The sequence below is a fragment of the Vidua chalybeata genome, chromosome 31 (assembly GCF_026979565.1).
Source record: "Vidua chalybeata isolate OUT-0048 chromosome 31, bVidCha1 merged haplotype, whole genome shotgun sequence".
Lineage (NCBI taxonomy): Eukaryota > Metazoa > Chordata > Aves > Passeriformes > Viduidae > Vidua > Vidua chalybeata.
In genome coordinates, this window is record NC_071560.1 from 615,039 (window position 1) to 638,809 (window position 23,771).

Here is a 23,771-nt window from a genome sequence, read left to right on the forward strand (position 1 = left end):
GGGCCACCCGGGGGTCACACAGGGGTCAGGGGTCACTCAGGGGTCACCCGGGGATCACCCAGGGGTCAGGGGTCACCGGGGGTCAGGGGACATTGGGGTCACTGGGGTCAGGGGGGTCAGAGGTCACTGAAGGGTCATGGGGGTCCTTAGGGTCTGGGAGGTCCAGGGGTCACCCAGGGGTCACCCAGAGGTCACCCAGGGGTCATTTGGGGTCAGCAGACATTGGGGTCAGGGGTGGTCATTGGGGTCACAGGGTCATTGGGGTCAAGGGGTCACTGAGGGGTCAGGGGTCACCAGGAGGTCACCGGGGTCTGGGGGGGTTCACTGAGGGGTCACCATGGGAGTCATTGGGTCACGGTTTCCGTGGCGACAGGCGGCAGTTGCCATGGCAACGGGCCATGGGCCATAACCGTGGGCAGAGCAGCGCCGTGGTTACCATGGCAACAGGTCACTTGGGACCCGGGGGAGGGGGTGGTTACCCGGTTACCATGGCAACAGGCAGCACAGGACCGTGGTTGCCATGGAAATAGATGAGGTAGGACCCAGATCACCTGGTTACTATGGCAACAGGTACCACAGGGCCATGGTTGCCATGATGACAGGTGGAGTAGGAGTCGCCATAGCAACGGGAGTGTGGGGACCGCAGGAACCATGGTAACCATGGCAACGAGGATGTGCTGGGTCGCAGTAACCATGGCAACAGGCACAACTGCGGTAACCATGGCAACAGGCAGGACCACAGCAACCACGGCAATACGGAAGCTACGGACCACGGTAACCATGGCAACGGCTGTCTGGGGACCACAGTAACACGGCAAGGAGCGATGGGGAACCGCAGTAACCATGGCAACGGTTGTGTGGGGACCACAGTTACCATGGCAACGGGTGTGTGATGCGGTGACCATGGCAATGGGTGCATTAGGACCACGGTAACCGTGGCAGTGTGGAAATAGTGGCCACGGTAACCATGGTAACGGTCGATAGGGGACAATGGTAACCATGGGCAACAGGGGTGGGGGGGGTACTACAGTAACCATGGCAACGGGCTTGTGATGGGGTAGCCATGGCAAGGTGAAAACAGGGACCAGGGCAACCATGGCAACGGGTGACAGGGAACATTGTAACCATGGCAACGGATACCCCAAATAACCTAGACAACGGGGGGGTGGAAGTAGCATGGTTACCATGGCAATGGGGGATGGGTGACAATGGTAACCATGGAAACGGGGGTGGGGACCATGGTAACCATGGAAATGGATTACAAAGGTAACCATGGCAACAGATGATGGGAACCATGGCAATGGCTGATGGGTGACAACGGTAACCATGGCAATGGGCATGTGGGGACCATGGTAACCACAGTAATGGATGGGGGGGGACCACGGTAACCATGGCAATAGGAAACAATGGTAACCATGGCAATGGGAGGGTGGGAATCATGGTAACCATGGCAACAGGTGTGGGCTGGAGGACCATGGTGTATGATGGGGTAACCATGGCAACGGGTGTCCTGGGACCCCAAATAACGAAGACAACAGGGTAGGGGAGAGGAAAAAAAAACATGGTAAACATGGCAACTGGCGATGGGTGACAAGGGTAACCATGGAAATGGATGACAATGGTAACCATAGCAACAGATGGTGAGGACCATGGTACCCATGGCAACGGCTGATGGGAGGGGCCATGGTTACATGGCAACGGGCACATTGGGACCACTGTAGCCATGGCAACAGATGATAGATGACAATGGTAACCATGGCAACAGAGGGGCCACGGTAACCATGGCAACGGCTGATGGGTGACCACAATAATGATATCAACAGATGATAGGAGAATCACGGTAACCATGGCAACGGAGGATGGGTGACCACAGTAACCACAGCAACGGCTGATGCGGGTCCACGGTAAGCACGGCGCCGGGCAGGCCGCGGTTGCCATGGCGACGGGCGCTCACCGAGGGCCGGAAGGGGGGCGCGGGCGGCGCGTCCATGTTGATGCTGAACTGCTTCCCCCCGGGAACGCTCTTCCTGCGGGAGCGGCCGCCGTGGTAATCTGGGAATGGCAGGGGATGGGGGTCAGGGCACCCCAAAACCCGGGGGGAACCAAAAACCCACCCCAAAACCCGGGGGGAACCCAAATCCCACTTCAAAACCTGGGGAGAACCAAATCCCATCCCAAAACCTGGGAGGACCCAAAACCTGAGTGGACCCCAAATCCCACCCCAAAACCTGGGGGGAACCCAAAACCCGAGTGGACCCCAAATCCCACCCCAAAACCTGGGGGGAACCAAAATCCCACCCTAAAACATGGGGGGAATCCAGGTCCAACCCCAAAACTCGAGGGGACCCCAAATTCCACCCCAAAACACGGCAGGAACCCAAAACCCCACCCCAAAACTTGGGGAGACCCCTCAAACCCCACCCCAAAACCCAGGGGAACTCAAACTCCACCCCAAAACCCGGGGGGACCCCAAATCCTACCCCAAAACCTGAGGGGAACCCAAAACCCACCCCAAAACCTGGGAGGAACTGAAATCCCACTTCAAAACCTGGGGAGACCCTAAATCCCACCCCAAAAGCCAGGGGACCCCAAATCCCACCCCAAAATGTGGGGGGAATCCAGGTCCAGCCCCAAAACCCTGAGGGGACCCCAAATCCCACCCCAAAATGTGGGGGGACCCAAATCCCACCCCAAAACCCGGGGGAACCCAAAACCTGGGGAGACACCAGATCCCACCCCAAAACCCAGGGGACCCCAAAATACTACCTCAAAACCTGGGGAGACCCCAAATCCCACCCCAAGATATGGGGGGACCTCAAATCCCACCCCAAAATTTGGAGGGAACCCGGGTTCAACCCCAAAACCCGGGGGGACCCCAAAACCTGAGGGGACCCCAAAATCCCACCCCAAAATGTGGGGGTACTCCAGGTCCTGCCCCCCAACTGGGGGCGATCCCAAGATCTGGAGGGACCCCAAATCCCACTCCAAAACCCGGGGGACCCCAAAATCCCACCCCAACCCCTGTGGGGGTCCCAAAATCTGCTCTGTGGGGTGATGGAAGGGGGGATTTGGGGGTCTGAGAGGATTTTGGGGGCACTTTGGGGGGGTTTTAGGGGGTCACGGGGGTCAGGGGACCCCAAAAAATGAAGATAATGGGGGGGTCCCCAAAATTCCACTCCTGACCCGTGAGAACCCCAAAATCCCACCCCAAAAATCCTCTGGGGGCCCCAAAATCCAGGCCAAGGGGTGAAAAAAGAGGAAATTTGGGGGAAATTTGGGGAAGTTTTGGGGGGTCTCAGCCCCTTCCCCCACTCTGCTCCCCTCCTCTAGCCACCCCCACCCCCAAATTTTCCGGTGCACCCCAAATTTTGGTGTCCCCCCCGCCCTTTAATTCCCCTCAAAATTGCCCCAGAATTCTTCCCCACCCCAAATTTGGGGGTTTGGGACCCCCCCCAAATTTCGGGACCCTCCCCCCAATTTTGGGGTCCCCTTTACTCTGCACCCCAGAATCCCTTTAACCCCCCCCCAAGAAAACTTCCCAAATTTTCAGCCCCCTCCCCAAAATTTTGGGGACCCTTCAATTCTGACCTCCCAAATCCCCCCAAAATCTTCCCCCTCCCCAAATCCCCTTTAACCCTGAACCCCCTCCCCAAATTTTGGGGTCCCTTCAATTCTCCTCCCCCAAACCCCCCTAAACCCCCCCAAAATCTTCCCCCTCCCCCAAATCCTCTTTAACTCCTCCCCACGACCCCCTCCCCAAATTTCCAGCCCCCTCCCCAAAATTTTGAGCTCCCTTTAATTCTGTCCCCCTGAAATCCCCCAAATCCCCCAAACCCCCCCAAAATCTTCCCCCTCCCCAAATCCCCTGAAACCCCGAGCCCTCTCCCCAAATTTTGGGGTCCTTTCAATTCCCATCTCCAAAACTCCCCTAAAACCCCCAAAATCCCCTTAAAACCCCCCAAAATCTTCCCCCGCCCCCAAATCCCCTGAAATCCCGAGCCCCCTCCCCAAATTCCAGCCCCTTCCCAAATTTCGAGCTCCTCCTCCCTCTAATTTTGGAGTCCCTTTGACTTTTCCCCGCAAAATTCTTCCCCCTGCCCCAAATCCTCTTTCGCTCCTTTCCCCCGAGCCTCCTCCCCAAATTTCCAGCCCCGTCCCCAAAATCTGGGGGTCTTTTCAATTCCACCCTCCCAAAATCCGCAAATCCCCCCCCAGATTTTCCCCCTCCCCCAAATCTCCTTTAACCCAGAGCCCCCTCCTCAAATTTTGAGCTCCGTCCCCCAGATTTTGGGTTCCCTTTGATTCTGCCCCCCTAAAACTCCTCAAATCCCCTGAAACCCCGAGCCCCCCCCCCAAATTTGGGAGTCCCTTAAATTCCCATCTCCCAAACTCGCCCAAAATCCCCCTAAACCCCCCAAAAAATCTTCCCCCACCCAAAATCTGCTTGAACCCCTCAAGCCCCCCCTCCCCAATTTGGGGCCCCCTTCCCAATTTTGGAGCCCCCTCCTCACTCCAGAGCCCCCAACCCAATTTGGAGCCCCCTCCCCAATTTCCAAGCCCCCTCCCCATTCCCGAGCCCCCTCCCCAATTTGGAGCCCCCTCCCCACTCCGTCCCTACCGGCCACGGTGCTGCTGCCGCCCTCGGGGCCGAGTCGGGGGGGGCCGGGGGGGCCCCGCAGGGTCCAGGGGGACCCCGGGATTTGGGGGGGGGGCGCGGCGGGGGGGCCCCACATGGTCCTAGAGCCGCCCCGGGGCCCCCCCGAGCCCCCCCGGCGGGGCCGGAGAGACCCCCGCGGGCATCGGGGGGGGGCGGCGGGGGGGGCACGGGCACACCTGGGGGGGGGCACGGACACACCTGGGGGGTCAGACACACCTGGGGGGGCGAATGGGGGGGCACTCACACCTGGGGGGGGACACGGGCACACCTGGGGGGGCACAAGCTCACCTGGGGGGGGCGCACTCACTCACACACACCTGGGGGGGCAAACACACCTGGGGGGCACGGACACACCTGGGGGGGCTCACTCACTCACACACCTGGGGGGGGGGCACGGACACACCTGGGGGACCACGGGCACACCTGGGGGGCACGGACACACCTGCGGGGGGCGCACACACACCTGGGGGGGCACACTCACACACCTGCGGGGGGGGCACGGACACACCTGGGGGGCCACGGGCACACCTGGGGGGGCGCACACACACCTGGGGGGGCACACTCACTCTCACACCTGGGGGGGGCGCACACTCGCTGTGACTCCCTCCCCCCCGGCCTTGCACACTCACCGGAGCCCCCCCTTGCACACCTGAACCCCCCCCGACCCTTGCACACTCATCTGCCCCTCTCCCCTCCCCCCCCCCTTTTTGCACACTCACTCCCCCTCCCCTCCCCCCTCCCCCCGCTCGCGGCTCCGCGCGCCGCCCCCGCTGCCCCTCCCCCACCCCGCGCTCCGGGGGGCCCGGCCCGGCCCCCTCCCCCCCTTTACACACTCGCTCCTCCCCCCCTTTGCACACTCGCCCCCCCACTCTCACTCGCCCCCCCCCCACTCTCACTCGCCCCCCCCTCACTCACCCGGCGCCGCCGCCGCCGCCCCGCGCTGGGGAGGCCCCGCCCACCGCGCTCAGACCACGCCCACCGCGCTCGGGACACGCCCGCAGCGTACCCTGGCCACGCCCACCGCGTTCGTGGAGGCCACGCCAGAAACGAGGAGGCCACGCCCCGAAACGGAGAGGCCACGCCCGTGTTGGGCCACGCCCACGGCGGGGGCGTGGGAAAGGGGCGGGGCCAGAGGGCCGTGGGAAAAAATGGGGGGGAGGGGAACTGGGGGCAACTGGGGGGAACTGGGAGGTGACAGGGGACACTGGGGACACTGGGACAGACTGGGATGGTGGCACGGGGGACACTGGTGACACTGGGGATGGGGACACTGGTGACACTGGGGGGACTGGTGACACTGGGGATGGTGGCACTGGGGACAGACTGGATGGTGGCACTGGGGACACTGGGACAGACTGGGGTGGTGGCACTGGGGACACTGGGACAGACTGGGGTGGTGGCACCAGTGGCACTGGGGATGTTGGCACTGGGACACACAGGGGATGGTGGCACTGGGGACAGACTGGGATGGTGGCACTGGTGGCACGGGTGGCACTGGGGATGGTGGCACTGGGGATGCTGGTGACACTGGGGGCTCTGGGGATGGTGGCACTGGGACAGACTGGGGCACACTGGCGGTGACCGGTGACACCAGAGATGGTGGCACTGGGGACAGGAGGGACAGTAGGGATGGTGGCACCAGTGGCACTGGGGACACTGGGGATGGTGGCACTGGGGATGGTGGCACTGGGACACACTGGTGGCACTGGGGATGGTGGCACTGGTGACACTGGGGACAGTGTTGGCAGTGGGGACACTGGGGGTGACAGTGGTGGCACCATTGGTGGCACTGGGGGCACTGGTGACAATGACAGCACAGATGACACTGGTGATGGTGGCACTGGTGACATTTATGGCGGCGGATGGTGACAGCGGTGACAATGGCACTGGTGGCACTGGTGGCACTGGTGGCACTGGTGGCAGTGGGTGGTGGCAGCGGTGACAGCAGCAGAGGATGGCAGCAGCGGTGGCACTGGATGGTGACAGTGGTGACAATGGCACTGATGGCACTGATGGCACTGGTGGCACTGGTGGCACTGGTGGCACTGGTGAGTGGTGACACCAGTGACAGCAGGGGTGGCACTGGTGGCACTGGGAAGGCGGCAGGGGGGTGACAGCAGTGGCAGTGGCAGGGTGGCCCTGGTGTCCCTGTCCCAGCAGTGGGGGTGGCACCGGTGGCACTGGTGACACTGGGAGAGCGGCAGCAGTGTGGGGACAGTGGGGGTGGCACCAGGGAGGTGACAGCGCTGGCACCGGTGTCCCCTGGCACTGCTGATGGCACCGGTGGCCCTGTCCCTGTCCCTGTCCCCAGCCACGGGGGTGGCACTGCTGGCCCTGGCCCTGTCCCTGTCCCTGTCCCCAGCCACGGGGGTGGCACTGCTGGCCCTGGCCCTGTCCCTGTCCCTGTCCCCAGCCACGGGGGTGGCACTGCTGGCCCTGGCCCTGTCCCTGTCCCCAGCCACGGGGGTGGCACTGCTGGCCCTGTCCCTGTCCCTGTCCCCAGCCACGGGGGTGGCACTGCTGGCCCTGTCCCCAGTTAGAGTGGTGGCACCGCTGTCCCCTGACCCCAATAGCACTGGTGGCACTGGTGTCCCCTGGCACTGGTGGCACTGTCCCCAATAACGTGGCTCTCCCTGTCCCTGTCCCTGTCCCCATCCCTGTCCCCTCCCCCATTTCCGGCCGCCCCAATTTCCCCTTTTTCCCCCCCAAACCCGCGGGGTGGGGGTGGTGGCAGTGCCACCCCCGCTCTGTCCCCTCTGTCCCCCCCCTCCCCCGTGTCCCCCTCTCCCCGCCCCTCCCCCCCCCGGGGGGCGGCGCCGCCGGGGCCTCCCTGGATTGGGGGGGGAGGGGGAGGGGGGGGGAGAAGGAATTTTGGGGGGGGTGGGGGGGGGGTGGGGGCAGGCCCGTGTCCCCGTCTCCATGGCGACGGTCGCCAGGCAGCGCAGCGCCTCTGCGAGCATTATGGGATGTCACCATGGCTCCCGCGCAGGGGGGGGGGGTGCGGGGGGGGGTGTCAAACCCGCCCCTTCCCCCACCCCGGCGCCGCCGCCCCCACCCCAAACCCGAGGGGGGGGCGGGGGGACCCCGAACCCCCCCGAACCCCCCCGGGGACCCCCCCCCCCCCCCCCCCCCCATTACCGTGCTCGGGGTGCGGGCGCCCCTCCACCGGCACGCTGACGGTTCTCCGCAGCAGCTTGCTCCGGCACGGCTCGCCCCGCCGGTCCCGGATGAGCAGCGGGTGGATCTGGGGAGGAGGGGGGGGGGGGTCCCCGGGATTGTGGAGGGGGGGGGGTCTCAGCGTTTTTGAGGACCCCCCCACGACCCCCCCCCAGCCCCGCGGCGCCGCGCTCACCTCCTCCTCATCGAGCATCAGCAGCTGGTTGCCGGAGATGATGCAGAACCGGGGGTTCCAGGCTGGGCGCTCGTAGGGGGAGGGGGCGTAGGGGGGCCCGCGGCCCAGGGGGGCTCCGCGCACATCTGGGGGGGTGGGGGGGGTGGGGGGGGTCACATCTGGACGCCCCCCCCCCCACCCGGGCCGCCCCCCCCCCCGCGGGCTCTGCCCGCCCGCATCTTCCTCCTCCTCCTCCTCCTCCTCCTCCCGCATCCCGCGTTGCTCCGGCAACCGCAGCCCACGGCCGCCTTTTTTTTTTTTTTTGGGGGGGGGGGGGTCCCCGAAATTCCTGGGGGGGGGGGGGTCCCCGAAATTCCTGGGGGGGTCCTCGAATCTTTCCGGGGGGGGGGTTGGGAACCCCCGCGACCCCCCCCGGGCACCTCCAGCCCGCAGGCGGGAGCGGGGTGGCCCCGGCGCCTCCCGGGCTGGGGGGGATTGTTGGGGACGCCAAATTTTGGGGGGGGGTCCCAGAGCACCCTGGGGACCCCCCAGGATCGCACTGAACACCGGGATGCCCCCCCCAAATCCTGGGTGCCCCCCCCCAGCAGCCATGGACAGGGTAGACCTGGTGTCCGAGACACCCCAAAATCCCCCCTGGGAACCCCAAAATCCACCCTGGGACCTCGAAAATCCCACCTGGGACCCCAAAATCCCCCTGGGACCCCAAAAATTCTTCCCGGGAACCCCAAAATCCCCCCAGGACCCCCAAAATGCCAGCTGGGACCCCAAAATCCCTTCCAGGAACCTCAAAAATCAACCAAGAACCCCAAAATCCCTCCCGGGACCTCAAAATCCCTCCTGGGACCCCCAAAATCCTCCCCAGGAACCCCAAAATCCACCCTGGGACCCCAAAATCCTCCCAGGACCCCAAAATCCCACCCAGGAGCCCCAAAAATTCTTCCCGGGAACCCCAAAAAGGGGTGGGGGAGGGGTGAGGGGGTGCTGGGGGGGATGGGCAAGGCCTGGGTGCCCCCAAAATCCGGGGGGTTTGGGGGATTTCGGGGATTTTGCGGGATTTGCGGATTCTGGGGTGTTTGGGGATTTTGGGGGGTTTGGGGGGATTTCAGGGGTTTTGGGGATTTTGGGGGATTTGGGGATTTTGGGGGGTTTTGGGGGATTTTGGGAGGGGTCCCCAAATTCCCCCTGGGAGTTCCGGGGGTCGCCCAGCTCCCCCGGGACCCCAAAAAGCCCCAGAGGGACCCCAAACCCCCCCAGACCCACGGAAGGGCTGAGCCGGTGTCCCCGCACCAGTGACACCAGTGAGCACCAGTAACAACCAGTGACACCAGTAACAACCAGTGAGCACCAGTAACAACCAGTAACACCAGTAACAACCAGTGACACCAGTAACAACCAGTGACACCAGTAACCAACAGTGACACCAGTAACAACCAGTAACAACCAGTGAGCACCAGTGAGCGCCAGTAACAACCAGTGACACCAGTAACCACCAGTAACAATCTGTAACCATCCATAACAACCAGTAACAACCAGTAAGCACCAGTTACACCATCCCCATCTCCCAGTAACCCCCAGTAAGCACCTATAACAACCAGTGAGCACCAGTAAGCACCAGTAACAACCAGTAACAACCACTAACCCCCAGTAACCCCCAGTAACACCAGTCTCATGTCCCAGTAACTCCCAGTAACAGCATCCTCTGGCACCAGTATGCACCAGTAAGAGCATCCCCATCTCCCAGTAACAGCATCCACTGGCACCAGTAACTCCCAGTAAGAGCATCACCCCAAACCAGTAACTCCCAGTAACAGCCACCCCCAGTCCCAGTATCCCCAGTAAGAGCATCCCCCAGTCCCAGTATCCCCAGTAACAGCCACCCCCAGTACCAGTATGCACCAGTATCAGCATCCACTGGTCCCAGTAACAGCATCCACTGGCACCAGTATGCACCAGTTACAGCATCACCACAGACCAGTATGCACCAGTTACAGCATGCACTGGTCCCAGTATCCCCAGTAACAGCAGCCACCAGTACCAGTATCCCCAGTATCCCCAGTAAGAGCCCCAGCACACACTAGTATTCCCAGTAACGGCTGCACTGGGCACCAGTTACAGCGTGCACTGGCACCAGTAACTCCCAGTTAGAGCAGCACCACAGACCAGTAACTCCCAGTTACAGCATCCGCTGATACCAGTATGCACCAGTAAGAGCATCCCCATCTCCCAGTAACAGCATCCACTGGCACCAGTAACTCCCAGTTATAGCACCCCCATGTACCAGTAGCTCCCAGTTACAGCATCACTGCAAACCAGTAACTCCCAGTAACAGCCTCCACTGGCACCAGTATGCACCAGTAGCAGCATCACCACAGACCAGTAACCCCAGTAGCAGCCTCCACTGGCACCAGTAACTCCCAGTACCAGTAACCCCAGTTACAGAATCACCTGGAACCAGTAACTCCCAGTATCAGCCTCCCCCAGTCCCAGTATCACCAGTAACAGCCCCAGCACACACCAGTATCACCAGTAACAGCCTCCCCCAGTCCCAGTATCCCCAGTAAGGGCATCCTCCCATGGTACCGGCCTTACTGGGCACCAGTAACTCCCAGTTACAGCGTCACTGCAAACCAGTAACCCCCAGTAACGGCATCATCACGGACCAGTACCACCCAGTAAGAGCGTTGCCCAATCCCAGTATCCCCAGTATCACCATTCAGAGCACCCACCCCCAGTCCCAGTATGCCCAGTAACAGCCTCCTCTGCTCCCAGTATCCCCAGTAATGGCCTCGGCCAATCCCAGTATCCCCAGTAACGGCCTCCCCCAATCCCAGTATCCCCAGTAACGGCCTCCCCCAATCCCAGTATCCCCAGTAACGGCCTCCTCTGCTCCCAGTATCACCAGTCCCAGCTGCCCCCGGCCCCAGTGCCGCTCCCAGTCTGCCCAGTATCCCCAGTCCGAGCCTCCCCCGTTCCCAGTATCCCCAGTCCCGGCCTCCCCCACTCCCACTTTGCCCAGTAAGATCCTCCCCCGCTCCCAGTATCCCCAGTCCCGGCCTCCCCCGCTCCCAGTATCTCCAGTAAATCCGCCCTCGGCCCCAGTGCCGCTCCCAGTCTGCCCAGTCCGAATCACCCCCGCTCCCAGTATCCCCAGTCCTGGCCTCCCCCGCTCCCAGTCCGCCCAGTCTGAGCCTCCCCCGCTCCCAGTCTGCCCAGTAAGAGCATCCTCCGCTCCCAGTATCCCCAGTAAATCCGCCCCCGGCCCCAGTGCCGCTCCCAGTCTGCCCAGTCTGAGCCCCCCCCCGCTCCCAGTCTGCCCAGTAAGATCATCCCCCGCTCCCAGTCTGCCCAGTCCCGGCCTCCCCCGCTCCCAGTCTGCCCAGTAAGATCCTCCCCCGCTCCCAGTATCCCCAGTCCTGGCCTCCCCCGCTCCCAGTCCGCCCAGTGCCGGCCCCGCGCGCTCCCCGCGCGCTCCCAGTGCTCCCAGTGCTCCCAGTTTGCCCCCCCGTACCTCGGAAGGGGACATAGGACATGGTGCCACCGGCGCGCGACACCCCCGGCGGGGGGAGGGGCGGGGGGAGGGGCGGGGGAGGGGGAGGGGGGAGGACCCGGAGCGGGGGGGGGGGGAGGGGGAGGGGGGAGGGGAGAGGGGCCGGGAGGAGGGGGGGAGGGGGAGGGGCCGGAAATGGGGGGAGGGACCGGGAGGGGGCGGGGCTAAGGGTGGGGGAGGGGCCGGAGCGGGAACCGGGAACGGGCGGGGGGGGGAGGGGGGATGACCGGGAATGGGGGGGCGGGGCCACGAGGGAGGGCGGGGCCAAAGCGGAGGAGAGGGGGAGGGGCCGGGAGCGAAGGGGAGGAGCCAGAAGGGGCGGGGCCAAAGTGGGGGAGGGGCGAGGCGAGGGAGCCCCGGGATGGGGGGAGGGAAGAGGAACGGGGGGGTGGGGGAGGGGAAAGGGGGGCGGGGACTCCCCCTCCCCCCCCTCCACCCCCGGCCGCTTCCGGCGGCGGCGGTGACGTCACGGGGCGGGGCGGGCCCCTGGGGTCACGTGGGGGCGGTGGCGGCGCGAGCGGAGCGCGGGAGCGGTGAGGGGGGAGGGGCGGGGGGGGGAGGGGGCGAATTTGGGGAGGGGGCGCGGGGAGGGGGGAGGGGCCTGAGGGGTCGGGGAGGGGGCGGGGCCTGGGGAGATCCGGGGGGGGTTTGGCGGGAATTCGGGGAGGGGGCGGGGCCTGGGAGGAGCTGGGGGGGTGTTGGGGGGAAATTTAGGGGGATTTTGGGGGAATTTGGGGAGGGGGCGGGGCCTGGGGGAGTTTTGGGGGAATTTGGGGAGGGGGCGGGGCCTGAGGGAGATTTCCGGGGGAAGGTCGGGATGCACTGGGGGAGGGGGCGATTTTTGGGGTCGGTTTGAGGCTTTTGGGGTAATTTTGGGGGAATTGGGGCAATTTTGGGGTCAGGATTTGGGGCTGGGGGCGATTTTTGGGGTCAGTTCAGGGATTTCGGGGTCAGTTTGGAGCTGGGATTCTGGGGCTGGGGGCGATTTTGGGGTCGGGGTTTGGGGAGGGTTCGGTTTTGGGGTCAGTTCGAGGGTTCGGGGTAATTTTGGGGTCGGGTTTTGGGGTCAGTTCGGGGATTTTGGGGTCAGTTTGGGGTTGGGTTTTGGGGCTGGGGCAGGTTTTGGGATCAGTTTGGGGCTTTCGAGGTAATTTTGGGTTCAGGATTTGGGGCTCGGGTCTCGGGGGTTTGGGGAGGTTTTGGGGGGGAATCGGGGCAGTTTTGGGTTCAGGATTTGGGGCTGGGGGTGATTTTTGGGGTAATTTTGGGGCTTTTGGGGCAATTTTGGCGTCAGGTTTTGGGGCTGGGGGCGATTTTGGGGTCGGTTTGGGGCTTTTGGGGTGGTTTGGGGTCAGGATTTGGGGCTGGGGTCTCAGGGGGGTTTGGGGGGGTTTTGGGGGCGTTTATCACAATTTTGGGGTCGGGTTTTGGGGCTGGGGTCGGGTTTTGGGGTCAGTTTGGGGCTTATGGTGTAATTTTGGGAATTTTGGGGTAATTTGGGGTCAGGATTTGGGGCTGGGGGCGATTTGGGGGTCAGTTTGGGGGGTTTGGGGTCAGATTTTGGGGCGGGTTTGGGGCTGGGAGCAGTTTTGGGGTCGGTTCGGGGGGATTTTGGGGGGGTTGGGGTCAGGTTTTGGGGTCAGATTTTTGGGGTAATTTTGGGATTTTTGGAGACAGGTTTTGGGGTGGTTTTGGGTGATTTTGGGGTCAGGTTTTGGGGCGATTTTGGGACGATTTTGGGTTTTTGGGGTCCCTTTCTGTGTCCCTTTTGGCTCTGACCCCTCCCCTCCCCCAGGAGGAGCCGGTGGCCGATGAGAGCAGCCTGGGCTGTGAGTGCCGCTGTCGCGATAGGGGCAGGGATATCGCGATAGGGGCAGGGATATCGCACTGGGGGGATATTGCGGTATGGGGAGGGGATATTGCAATATGGGAGCGGGATATCGCGATATGGGCAGGGGGTATCGCAGTATGGGGAGGGGGATATCACGATAGGGGGAGGGGATATCGTGATATGGGGATGCCGACATGGCGATATGGGGGGATATTGCGATATGGGAGCGGGATACCACAATATGGGGGGACATCGCGATAGGGGGAGGGATATCATGACATGGGAGTGGGATATTGTGATATGGGGAGATATCGCAATATGGGGATGCAGATACCGTGATATGGGGGGGATATCGTGATAGGGGGCGTGGTATCGCGATATGGGGAGGGGGTATCGCGATAGGGGGACAGGGATATTGCAATGGGGGTATCGCGATATGGGGCAGGATATCGTGATATGGGGGGGATATCGCTATAGGGGGCGTGGTATCGCGATATGAGGAGGGAGTATCGCGATAGGGGGACAGGGATATTGCAATGGGGGTATCGCGATATGGGGCAGGATATCGTGATATGGGCGGGGGGTATCGCAATACTGGGGAGGGGGATAACGCGATATGGACAGGGGGTATCGTGACCGGGCAGGGCTGATATCGCGACGGGGGAGGTGCCGCACCCTGGGCCCTGAGGCAGGGTGGCTGTTGTGACTCGGATGTCGCGATAGTGGGCACGTCGTGACAGCGCAGGCATCGCAATAGGGGGGGTATCGCGATAGCGCGGCTATCGCAACACGGCGTGTTGCGGTGCTGTGGCCGTTGCAGGAGGGCCGGTATTGCGACAGGAATATCATGATAGGGCCGCTATTGCGATAGCGACCTCGCCACGTGCTGACTATCACAACGTGGATGTCACGATACAAATATCACGGCGCGATATCGTGACACGGATATCGCGACAGGGACGCCGCGGCACAAACATCGCGACGCTGATATTGTGACATGCATGTTGCGACGTGTCTGCATCGCGGCTCGAATATCGCGACACAAGCATCGCGACACACATATTGTGACGTGACTATCGCGATGTGCCGGTATCGTGACATAAATGCTGCGATGCGAACATCGCAGCGTGGCTATCGTGATGGGAGTATCGCGACATGCCGCTATCGCGACGTGAGTGCCGTGCCTCAAGTATCGCGACACGGCTATCATGACACAGCTATCGCAACAGGCTGATATCGCGACAGGCCGGTATCGCGTTAGGCTGATATCGTGCTGTATCTCTATCATGACGGGCTGATATCGCGATATGCCTCTATCACGACAGGCGGCTATTGCGATACGGTTCTATTGTGACAGACTGGTATCGTGATATGGCTCTATCGTGACAGGTCAGTGTCTTGATACACCTCTATTGCGACAGGCCGGTATTGCGGTATGGCTCTATCGCGACAGGCCGGTATTGCGATACGGCTCTATCATGACAGGCTGGTAGCGTAGTATGGCTCTATCGCAACAGGCCGGTATCGCGATATGGCTCTATTGTGACAGGTTGGTATCGCGATATGGCTCTATCGTGACAGTTTGTTATCGCGATATGGCTCTATCGCGACAAGCCGGTGCTCTGCCGTAGCTCTATTGTGACAGGCCGGTCTCGCGATAGCCGCTGTCACACCAGGCCGCTATCGCGATAGCCCCATCGCAGCCCACCGGTATTGTGATAGCCACTGTCACACCCGGCCGGTATTGCGATAGTGGGGTCAGAAAATGCGATAGTCGGTCGTGTCGGGGATCTCTCGGTCGTGTCGGGGATCCCTCGGCCGTGTCGGGGATCCCTCGGCCGTGCCAAATTCCTTGCCAAGTTCTTCCCAGTTCCTTCCCAGTTCCTCGCCGGTTTCCTGCCAAGTCTTGGCCAACTCCTTGCCAGTTCCTTGCCAGGCCTGGTTCGGAGCAGCCGGTGTCGCGGTCCCGCAGTTGCGCCCACACTGTCGCCTTCTCCGCACCGGCACCGCCGTGGCGGAAGCGGCTCCTCCTCGTGGCAATCAGGAGGCAAAAAGGAAACGAGGGGGGGCTTCGGACGGCCCTGAGCAGGGATCGAGTCCTTCATTAGCGAATCTGCAGGCGACACCAAGCTGGGAGCGTTGTTGGAAGGTAGGATGGCTCTGCAGAGAGACCTGGAACGGTTGGACGGATAGGCAAAGTCTAACAAGATGAAGTTTAATAAGTCCAAGTGCCGAGTCCTGCATTTTGGCCACAATAACCCCCTGTGGCGCTATAGGCTGGGGACGGTGTGGCTGGACAGTGCCCAGGCAGAAGGGTCCTGGGGGTGCTGGTCGACAGCCGGCTGAACACGAGCCAGCAGTGTGCCCTGGTGGCCAAGAAGGCCAATGGCATCCTGGCCTGTATCAGGAATGGCGTGGCCAGCAGGAGCAGGGAGGTCATTCTCCCCCTGTACTCAGCACTGGTGAGGCCACGCCTCGAGTGCTGTGTCCATGTTATAAATGAAGGCTCCGATTTATTAATTACAGACAGTTTATTAATTGGACCAAATAAAAATGTAGGGACTAGCAACGAGAAAGCCACTATAAGGAAAGGGTCAGTGCCGAGCCCGGGTATCGGCGCTGGGTGAGACACGGGTCTGAGCGCCCCAGCAGAGGGAGGGTCCCCTGTGCTTCACCCGACCGTCCTGCCCGAGCGGTTTTTATGCAGCTTTTCCTACCTGAGGCAGAGTCCCTTTCCTTCCTTTTCGGACTGCACATATTCACGTGGAGTTCCTTCTCTCTGCCGAGTTGAACAAAACATGAGTGAAGAGCACCCATGATGGCGTTCCCGGAATCCGGAATCCGGAATTGAGATGTATCTCCCCGATGAACACGTCTGGAGAGTGATGAGCACCCGTGATTGCATTCCCGGAATTTGGAATTTGGAATTGAGATGTATCTCCCCGATGGCTCCGGCTATCTCAATCTCAGATATTTATCACGTATTCATTGTCCGAATCTCAGATATTTATTGCGTATTCATCATCCGGGCGTTCCTCGGATCGCCGTGATGGACGACCCATCTCCATCTCCGGGCTGGCCGCATTCATTCGATTGTGAATGAGGTTCTCCCTCCCTCGCCCAGGTGGTTTCGATGTCGTGTCGCAGTCCCCGTCACTGGCTGGTGCGTTTTAGAACTTCTTATAAAAGTAAATATTAGCAGTGCGTGACTGTAAAATATGCGACAATTTCATTTGCATGAATTATCATACACGCCTATGACATGAGCCCCCAATCTGGGAAGGATGTTGAGATGCTCGAGCGCGTCCAGAGGAGGCAACGAGGCTGGTGAGGGGCTGGGAACACGAACTCCGTGAGGAACGGTCGCTGTTGGGGCAGGACGGGAATGGGAGAACTCCAAGATCAAACATCGAGAAGGAAAATGGATTCATTTCAAATGCACCGCTCTGTTTACAGAGAGCGTCGCGCAGACCGACTTCATCGGTCTTAAAGTAAAAACATCTCACACTTTCGGTGCTCTCTGAGTGACACGCGGCGGCAGAATGTATCTACAAACTCTGTGAACAACAGGAGAGAGGGAGAGTTATTTACATTCCATTATATATTATTATATATTATATACATTACATTATTTACATCCCAACTCCCTCCCAGGCCCAGCCTGGTAGAAATGTCTCTTTTTCTCTCTGACTGAGCGGAGAAGATCCGTGAGGAACGGCTGAGGGAGCTGGGGCTGTTCAGCCTGGAGAAGAGGAGGCTTGGTGCAGGAAATGCAGACTCGGTGCAGGAAATGCAGATTCAGTGCAGGAAATGCAGACTCGGTGCAGGAAACGCAGACTCAGTGCAGGAAACGCAGACTCGGTGCAGGATCGTGCCCCCGTTGCCGGGGTGAACAGCCACCCTTTGTCTCCTTAGGAAGGACAGAGCCCAGAAGTTTCCCTGCTCAGTTCGGGAAAAGACGCCTCGCAGGACCTTGGGGACGTCACCTCAAACTTGGGGATGCCCAATTGGATGGGAGCCAAAATATCCCGCCTGAGCAATTCCCTGGAAAAAGAAAATCTGGAATTCCAGCGGGATTTCCCCTGGAGAGGCAGCGGAACTGGAATTCTGGTGGGATTTCCCCTGGAGAAGCAGTGGAACTGGAATTCCAGCAGGATTTCCCCTGGAGATTCAGCAGAACTGGAATTCCAGTGGGATTTCCCCTGGAGAAGCAGTGGAACTGGAATTCCAGCAGGATTTCCCCTGGAGAGGCAGTGGAACTGGAATTCTGGTGGGATTTCCCCTGGAGAAGCAGTGGAACTGGAATTCCAGCGGGATTTCCCCTGAAGATTCAGCGGAACTGGAATTCCAGCGGGATTTCCCCTGGAGATTCAGCAGAACTGGAATTCCAGCAGGATTTCCCCGGAGATCCCAGCTGTTCCTCTGGGAGCCTGCGAAACGCGGCTCTGGCGTCCCCAGTCCCGGAGTGTATCCAGGCAGGAATGTTTGGCTCCTCCCCCTGGGTGGGGCCTCTCTCTGGGGGGGTGGCGCGGCTCTGATCGGTGGCGCGGTGACGATCGATCGATCGATCGATCAATGGATCAATGGATCGATGGCCCCTTAGCAGCAGGGAAGGGAGGGAGGACCGGGGGGAGATGAGGAAAAACTGCCCGTGGGACAGATGAGAGATAAGGAACAGATAATGAGCCTGGCGGGAACAGATAAGGAGACAGGCCGATATCGCGACAGGCTGATATCGTGACAGGCCGGTATCGCGACAGGCTGATATCGCGACAGGCCGGTATCGCAACAGGCCGGTATCGCGACAGGCCGGTATCGCCACTATTGCGACAGTCTGGTATCACAACAGGCTGGTATTGCCACTATTGTGACAGGCCGATATCGTGACAGGCTGATATCGTGACAGGCTGATATCGCAACAGGCCGGTATTGCGACAGGCTGATATCGTGACAGGCTGATATCGCAACAGGCCGGTATTGCGACAGGCTGGTATTGCCACTATCGCGACAGGCTGGTATCACAACAGGCTGGTATTGCCACTATTGTGACAGGCCGATATCGTGACAGGCTGATATCGTGACAGGCCGATATTGCGACAGGCTGATATCGTGACAGGCTGATATCGCAACAGGCCGGTATTGCGACAGGCTGGTATTGCCACTATCGCGACAGGCTGGTATCACAACAGGCTGGTATTGCCACTATTGTGACAGGCCGATATCGTGACAGGCTGATATCGTGACAGGCCAGAATTGCAACAGGCTGATGTCGCTGCTATCGCGACACTGCTATCACGACAGGCCAGGATTGCCACTATTGCGACAGGCCGATATTGTGACAGGCCGGTATTGTAACGGGCTGATATCACTGCTATTGTGACATGCCAATATCGTGACAGGCCAGTAGTGCCGCTATCGTGACAAGGTGATATTGCGACAGGCCAATACCGTGACAAGCCATTATTGCCACTGTCGATATACAGCGCTATTGTGACAGGCCGGTATCACCACTATTGTGACAGGCTGATATTGCGACAGGCTGCTATCACGACAGGCTGATATTGTGACAGGCTCATATCGTGACAGGCTGATATTGGGACATGCTGATATCACAATAGCTGTTGTGACACGCTGATATTGTGACAGGCTGCTATTGCGACAGGCTGGTATTGCAACAGGCTGATACCGTGACAGGCCGGTATTGCCACTATCGTGACAGGCTGATATCATGACGGGCTGATATTGTGACAGGCCAGTATTGCAACAGGCTGGTATAGCCACTATCGTGACAGGCTGGTATCATGACAGGCTGATAACGCGACAGGCCGATCTCGGGACAGGCCGCTATCGTGACAGGCTGATATCGGGACAGGCCGATATCGCGATATACCCCTATCGCGACAGGCCGGTATCACAACACAGCACTATTGTGATATGCCTCTATCGTGACAGGTCAATATCACTACACAGCGCTATCGCAATATGCCCCTATCGCGATATGCCCCTATCGCGACAGGCCGCTATTGTGACACAGTGCTATCATGACAGCCGCTCTCTCTCCCTCCCTCCCTCAGGCGCTGTCGCTGCTGCTGCTGCCGGGGCTGGGCCGGCGAGCGACGCCCGCGGCCACCGCGGCCACCGCGGCCACCATGGCAGCCACAGAGGGGACACCGGGGGGCGCCTGCGGCAGCGCCGGGAACGGCACCGCGGGTGACACCGGGGACACCGGGGAGGTCTCGGCCGCCTTCGTCACCTGCCCCAACCTCAGCGTGGCCACCGAGCTGGCCAGGTGACACCGGGGACACCGGGGGGACACCGAGCTGGCCAGGTGACACCGGGGACACTGTCCCCAAGGGTGGCACCGGGGACACCAGGGTGGCACTGACATGAGGGTGGCACTGTCCCCAAAGGGGACACCGCGGTGGCGCTGGCACCTGGGGGGCAGTGGGAGGTGACAGGGGGTGGCACTGTCCTCAGGGGTGGCAGGGGTTGATGACACTGTCCCTGTGCTAGAGGGTGGCACGGGGCTGTGACAGGTGTGACACTGACACAGGAGGTGACACTGTCCTGTTCCTGTCCCTGTGCCGGGGGTGACACAGGGCTGTGACACATGACACAGGAGGTGACACTGTCCTGTCCCTGTTCCTGTCCCTGTCGGTGATGGGTGACACAGGAGGTGACACTGTCCTGTCCCCGTGCCAGGGGTGACACAGGGAGGTGGCAGGTGCCAGGAATTGGTGACACTGTCCCCATCCCTGTCCCGGTGACAGGGCTGTGACAGGTGACACAGGAGGTGACACAGGACGTGACAGAGTCCTGTCTTGTCCTGTCCCTGGGGGTGAAATGGGAGGTGATGCAGGTGACACAGGAGGTGACACAGGTGACACAGGAGGTGACGCAGGTGACACAGGAGGTGACCCTGTCCTGTCCTGTCCTGTCCCGTCCCTGTCACAGGGCTCTGGTCCAGCAGCGTTTGGCCGCCTGCGTCAACATCATACCCGGGGTGACCTCGGTGTGAGTGGGGACAGCGGGGGCAGAGAGGGGACAACGGGGACACTGGGGACACACTGGGGACAGTGGGGACACAAAGGGGGCACTGGGGACATTGGGGACACTGGGGACAGAGAGGGGACAGGGGGGACAGTGGGGACGCACTGGGACACACAGGGGACACTGGGGACCTTGGGGACATTGGGGACAAGGGGGACACACAGGGGATGGTGGGGACACTGGGAGGACATTGGGGATATTGGGGGGACAGTGGGGATTGGGGCATTGCAGGGACTGGGAACACTGGGGACAGGGGCCGGGGAGGTGCCACCCCCGGTGTCCCCGATGTCCCCCAGGTACACGTGGCAGGGGAAGCTGGAGGAGGACAGCGAGGTTCTGCTGGTGAGTGATGGCCCCAGGTCCCCACTGTCCCCAAGGTCCCTTCAATGTCCCCACTATGTCCCCACTATCCCCCCAGTGTCCCCAATGTCCCCTCAACGTCCCCACAATGTCCCCAATGTCCCCTCAATGTCCCCACAATGTCCCCCATGTCCCCACTGTCCCCCCAGTGTCCCCTCAATGTCCCCAATGTCCCCCCAGTGTCCCCAATGTCCCCTCAACGTCCCCACAATGTCCCCACTGTCCCCCCAGTGTCCCCTCAGTGTCCCCAATGTCCCCAGTGTCCCCATTGTCCATTTTGTCCCCAATCCCCCTCATGTCCCCAAGGTGTCCCCAGTGTCCCCAATCCCCCCAACACTCCCACTGTCCCCAGTGTCCCCAATGTCCCCCCACTATCCCCACTGTCCCTTTTGTCCTCAATGACCCCTCAATGTCCCCCCACTGTCCCTACTGGTGTCCCCACTGATGTCCCCAGTGTCCCCAATGTCCCCCTGTCCCCCCAATGTCCCCAAGCTGTCCCCAATGTCCCCAACCCCCCCACTATCCCCAATGTCCCCCCACTGTCCCCAGTGTCCCCAATGTCCCCCTGTCCCCCCCAGTGTCCCCAATCCCCCCAGTGTCCTCAATGTCCCCACTGTCCCCGGTGTCCCCCCAATGTCCCAGATGTCCCCAATCCCCTCAATGTGACATCCCCCCGATGTCCCCAGTGTCCCCCTGTCCCCCGCACTGTCCCCAGTGTCCCCAATGTCCCTGATGTCCCCAATCCCCCCAATGTCCCCCCCACTGTCCCCAGTGTCCCCAATGTCCCCTCTTGTCCCCAATGTCCCCAATCCCACGATGTCCCCAGTGTCCCCAATGTCCCCAGTGTCCCCCTTGTCCCCAATGTCCCCAATCCCACGATGTCCCCAGTGTCCCCAATGTCCCCAATGTCCCCTCTTGTCCCCAATGTCCCCAATCCCATGATGTCCCCAGTGTCCCCAATGTCCCCAATGTCCCCTCTTGTCCCCAATGTCCCCAATCCCACGATGTCCCCAGTGTCCCCAATGTCCCCTCTGTCCCCTCTGTCCCAGATGATCAAGACCCGCAGCTCCCGGGTGCCGGCGCTGAGCGACTTCGTCCGGTGCGGACGGGCGGGGTTTGGGGGTCCTGGGGGATTTTGGGGAGGTCCTGGGGGGTCCTGGGGGGATTTTGGGGTCCCAGAGGGGATTTTAGGGGGTCCCAGAGTGGGATTTTGGGGGGATTTGGGGGTCTCAGATGTGATTTTGGGGGGTCCTGGGGGGAGTTTTGGGGGTCCCAGGGCGGGATTTTGGGGGTCCTGGGGAGGATTTGGGGGGGTTTGAGGGATCCCAGAGGGGATTTTGAGGGGTCCCAGGGTGGGATTTTGGAGGGATTTGGGGGGTTCCAGGTGGGATTTTGGGGGGATTTTGGGGTCCTGGGGGGATTTTGGGGGTCCAGAGGGGATTTGGGGGGTCTCAGGTGGGATATTGGAGGGGTTTGTGGGCAGACTGGGGGATCCTGGGGGGAATTTGGGGGGTCTGGGGTGTGATTTTGGGGGGATTTGAAGGGGTCCTAGGGTGGGATTTTGGGGTCCCAGAGGGGATTTTGGGGTTCCTGAGTTGGGTTTTGGGGTGGCCGCGGTGGTTTTGGCGTTTCTGAGATTTTGGGGTGACTGGGGTGGTTTTGGGGTTCCCAGGGCAGTTTTTTTTGGGCTATTTTTGGGATTTTGGGGGTTTTGGGTTCCTGAGCTGGGTTTTGGGGTTCCCGTCCTGGTTTTGGGGTTCCCGTGCTGGTTTTGGGGTTCTCGGGGTGGTTTTGGGTCCCCAGGAGCCAGCACCCGTACGAGGTGCCTGAGGTGGTTTGGGGGTTCCCAGGACCATTTCTGGGGGCGGTTGGGATTTTGGGGTTCCCAGCTGAATTTGGGGTTCCCAAGCTGGGTTTTGGAGTTCCTGGGCTGATTTTGGGGTTCCCATGCTGGGTTTTGGAGTTCCTGGGCTGATTTTGGGGTTCCTGAGCTGGGTTTTGGGGTTCCCAGGCGGAATTTGGGGTGACCTCGGTGGTTTTGGGGTTCCCAAGCTGGGTTTTGGGTTTCCCGATCTGATTTTGGGGTTCCCATGCTGGGTTTTGGGGTTCCCGATCTGATTTTGGGGTTCCCATGCTGGGTTTTGGGGTTCCTGAGCTGGGTTTTGTGTCCCCAGGAGCCAGCACCCGTACGAGGTGCCCGAGGTGGTGGCGCTGCCGGTGGCGCAGGGGAACCCCCCGTACCTGCGCTGGGTGCGCGACAGCGTCCCGCCCTGAGGAACCTCGAAAACATCCCAAAACACCCCAAAAAACCTCCTCAAAACCCCCCCAAAAACACCCCAAAAATCCCCCCGAAAAATCCACCCAAAACCCCCTAAAAATCCACCCCAAAACACCCCAAAAATCCCCCCAACCCCTCTCAAAATCGCCAAAAATCCCCCCAAAAACCACCACAAAAATCCCCCCAATGCCCAAAATACCCCAAAATCCCCCATAAAACTCCAAAAATGCCCCAAAAAAACCCAAAACCTCCCCAAACCCCCTCACAAAAAAACCCTAAAATTCCAAAAAAGTCCCCAAAAAAAACCTCAAAAAGTTCCCAAAATATCATCAAAAACGCCAAAAATCCCCCGATCCGGGGGGGACCCCGAGATCCGGAGGGGGAGCCCCGGATTTGGGAATAAAGAGGAGGAACCCCAAAACCGAGGGAGATTTTTGGGGTCATGGGGGACCCCAAAGTTGGGGGGTCCTGAAATCCGGGGGGAGGGAACAGGAGACACCAAAAAGGAGGCGAGGAACCCCAAAATTTGGGGGGGGGATTAAGGGGGGAACCCCAAAATTTGGGGGGGTTTTAAGGGGAGAACCCCCAAAATTTTTGAGGGAATTAAGAGGGGATCCCCAAAATTGGGGGGGATCAAGGGGAAAACTCCAAAATTTGGGAGGAATTAATGGGGGGACCCCAAAATTTAGGGGGGAT

At 60.8% G+C, this 23,771-nt stretch overlaps 2 protein-coding genes across 12 annotated transcripts in view; one reads left to right on the forward strand and one right to left on the reverse strand.

The window, feature by feature from the left end:
- Nucleotides 1-11,590, reverse strand: part of SYNGAP1 (synaptic Ras GTPase activating protein 1) — a 36,237-nt gene extending 24,647 nt beyond the window's left edge. For 9 of the 10 annotated variants that reach the window (XR_008435234.1, XM_053967758.1, XM_053967755.1 and 6 more), the window contains exons 1-4: nt 11,518-11,590; nt 8,010-8,134; nt 7,796-7,901; nt 1,955-2,052 (exon numbers count right to left, since the gene is read on the reverse strand). Coding sequence is in view for 9 of the 10 variants with exons in the window: in XM_053967758.1 (XP_053823733.1) it covers nt 1,955-2,052; nt 7,796-7,901; nt 8,010-8,134; nt 11,518-11,539 (351 nt within the window). In the remaining variant the exon portion in view is untranslated. Of the gene's footprint in view, nt 1-1,954; nt 2,053-4,618; nt 4,834-5,572; nt 5,599-7,795; nt 7,902-8,009; nt 8,135-11,517 lie in introns of those variants that run through there. The other variant, XM_053967760.1, reaches the window with a different exon arrangement.
- A 122-nt stretch (nt 11,591-11,712) lies between these two features.
- LOC128801780 (protein CutA-like) lies at nt 11,713-23,497 on the forward strand. Of its 2 annotated transcripts, none has more exons than XM_053967907.1 (7): nt 11,713-12,089; nt 13,352-13,385; nt 19,462-19,676; nt 20,342-20,401; nt 20,734-20,779; nt 21,847-21,896; nt 22,601-22,957. In XM_053967907.1, the coding sequence occupies exons 1-7, from the start codon at nt 11,779-11,781 to the stop codon at nt 22,770-22,772; spliced, it is 888 nt and encodes a 295-aa protein (XP_053823882.1). In that variant the 5' UTR covers nt 11,713-11,778; the 3' UTR covers nt 22,773-22,957. The 2 variants fall into 2 exon arrangements, with proteins under 2 accessions (XP_053823882.1, XP_053823883.1); XM_053967908.1 differs by lacking the exon at nt 22,601-22,957 and adding an exon at nt 22,972-23,497 and having other exon boundaries at nt 11,725-12,089.
- Nucleotides 23,498-23,771: the final 274 nt, after the last annotated feature.

What these genes read in the sequence shown, in the direction of transcription:
- LOC128801780 (XM_053967907.1), top strand. Translation starts at nt 11,779, where the DNA reads ATGACCGGGAATGGGGGGGCGGGGCCACGAGGGAGGGCGGGGCCAAAG. An exon ending in CGATGAGAGCAGCCTGGGCT is followed by an intron (nt 13,386 to 19,461) that starts GTGAGTGCCGCT and finishes TCCCTCCCTCAG; the next exon opens with GCGCTGTCGCTGCTGCTGCT. An exon ending in GCGCTGAGCGACTTCGTCCG is followed by an intron (nt 21,897 to 22,600) that starts GTGCGGACGGGC and finishes TTGGGTCCCCAG; the next exon opens with GAGCCAGCACCCGTACGAGG.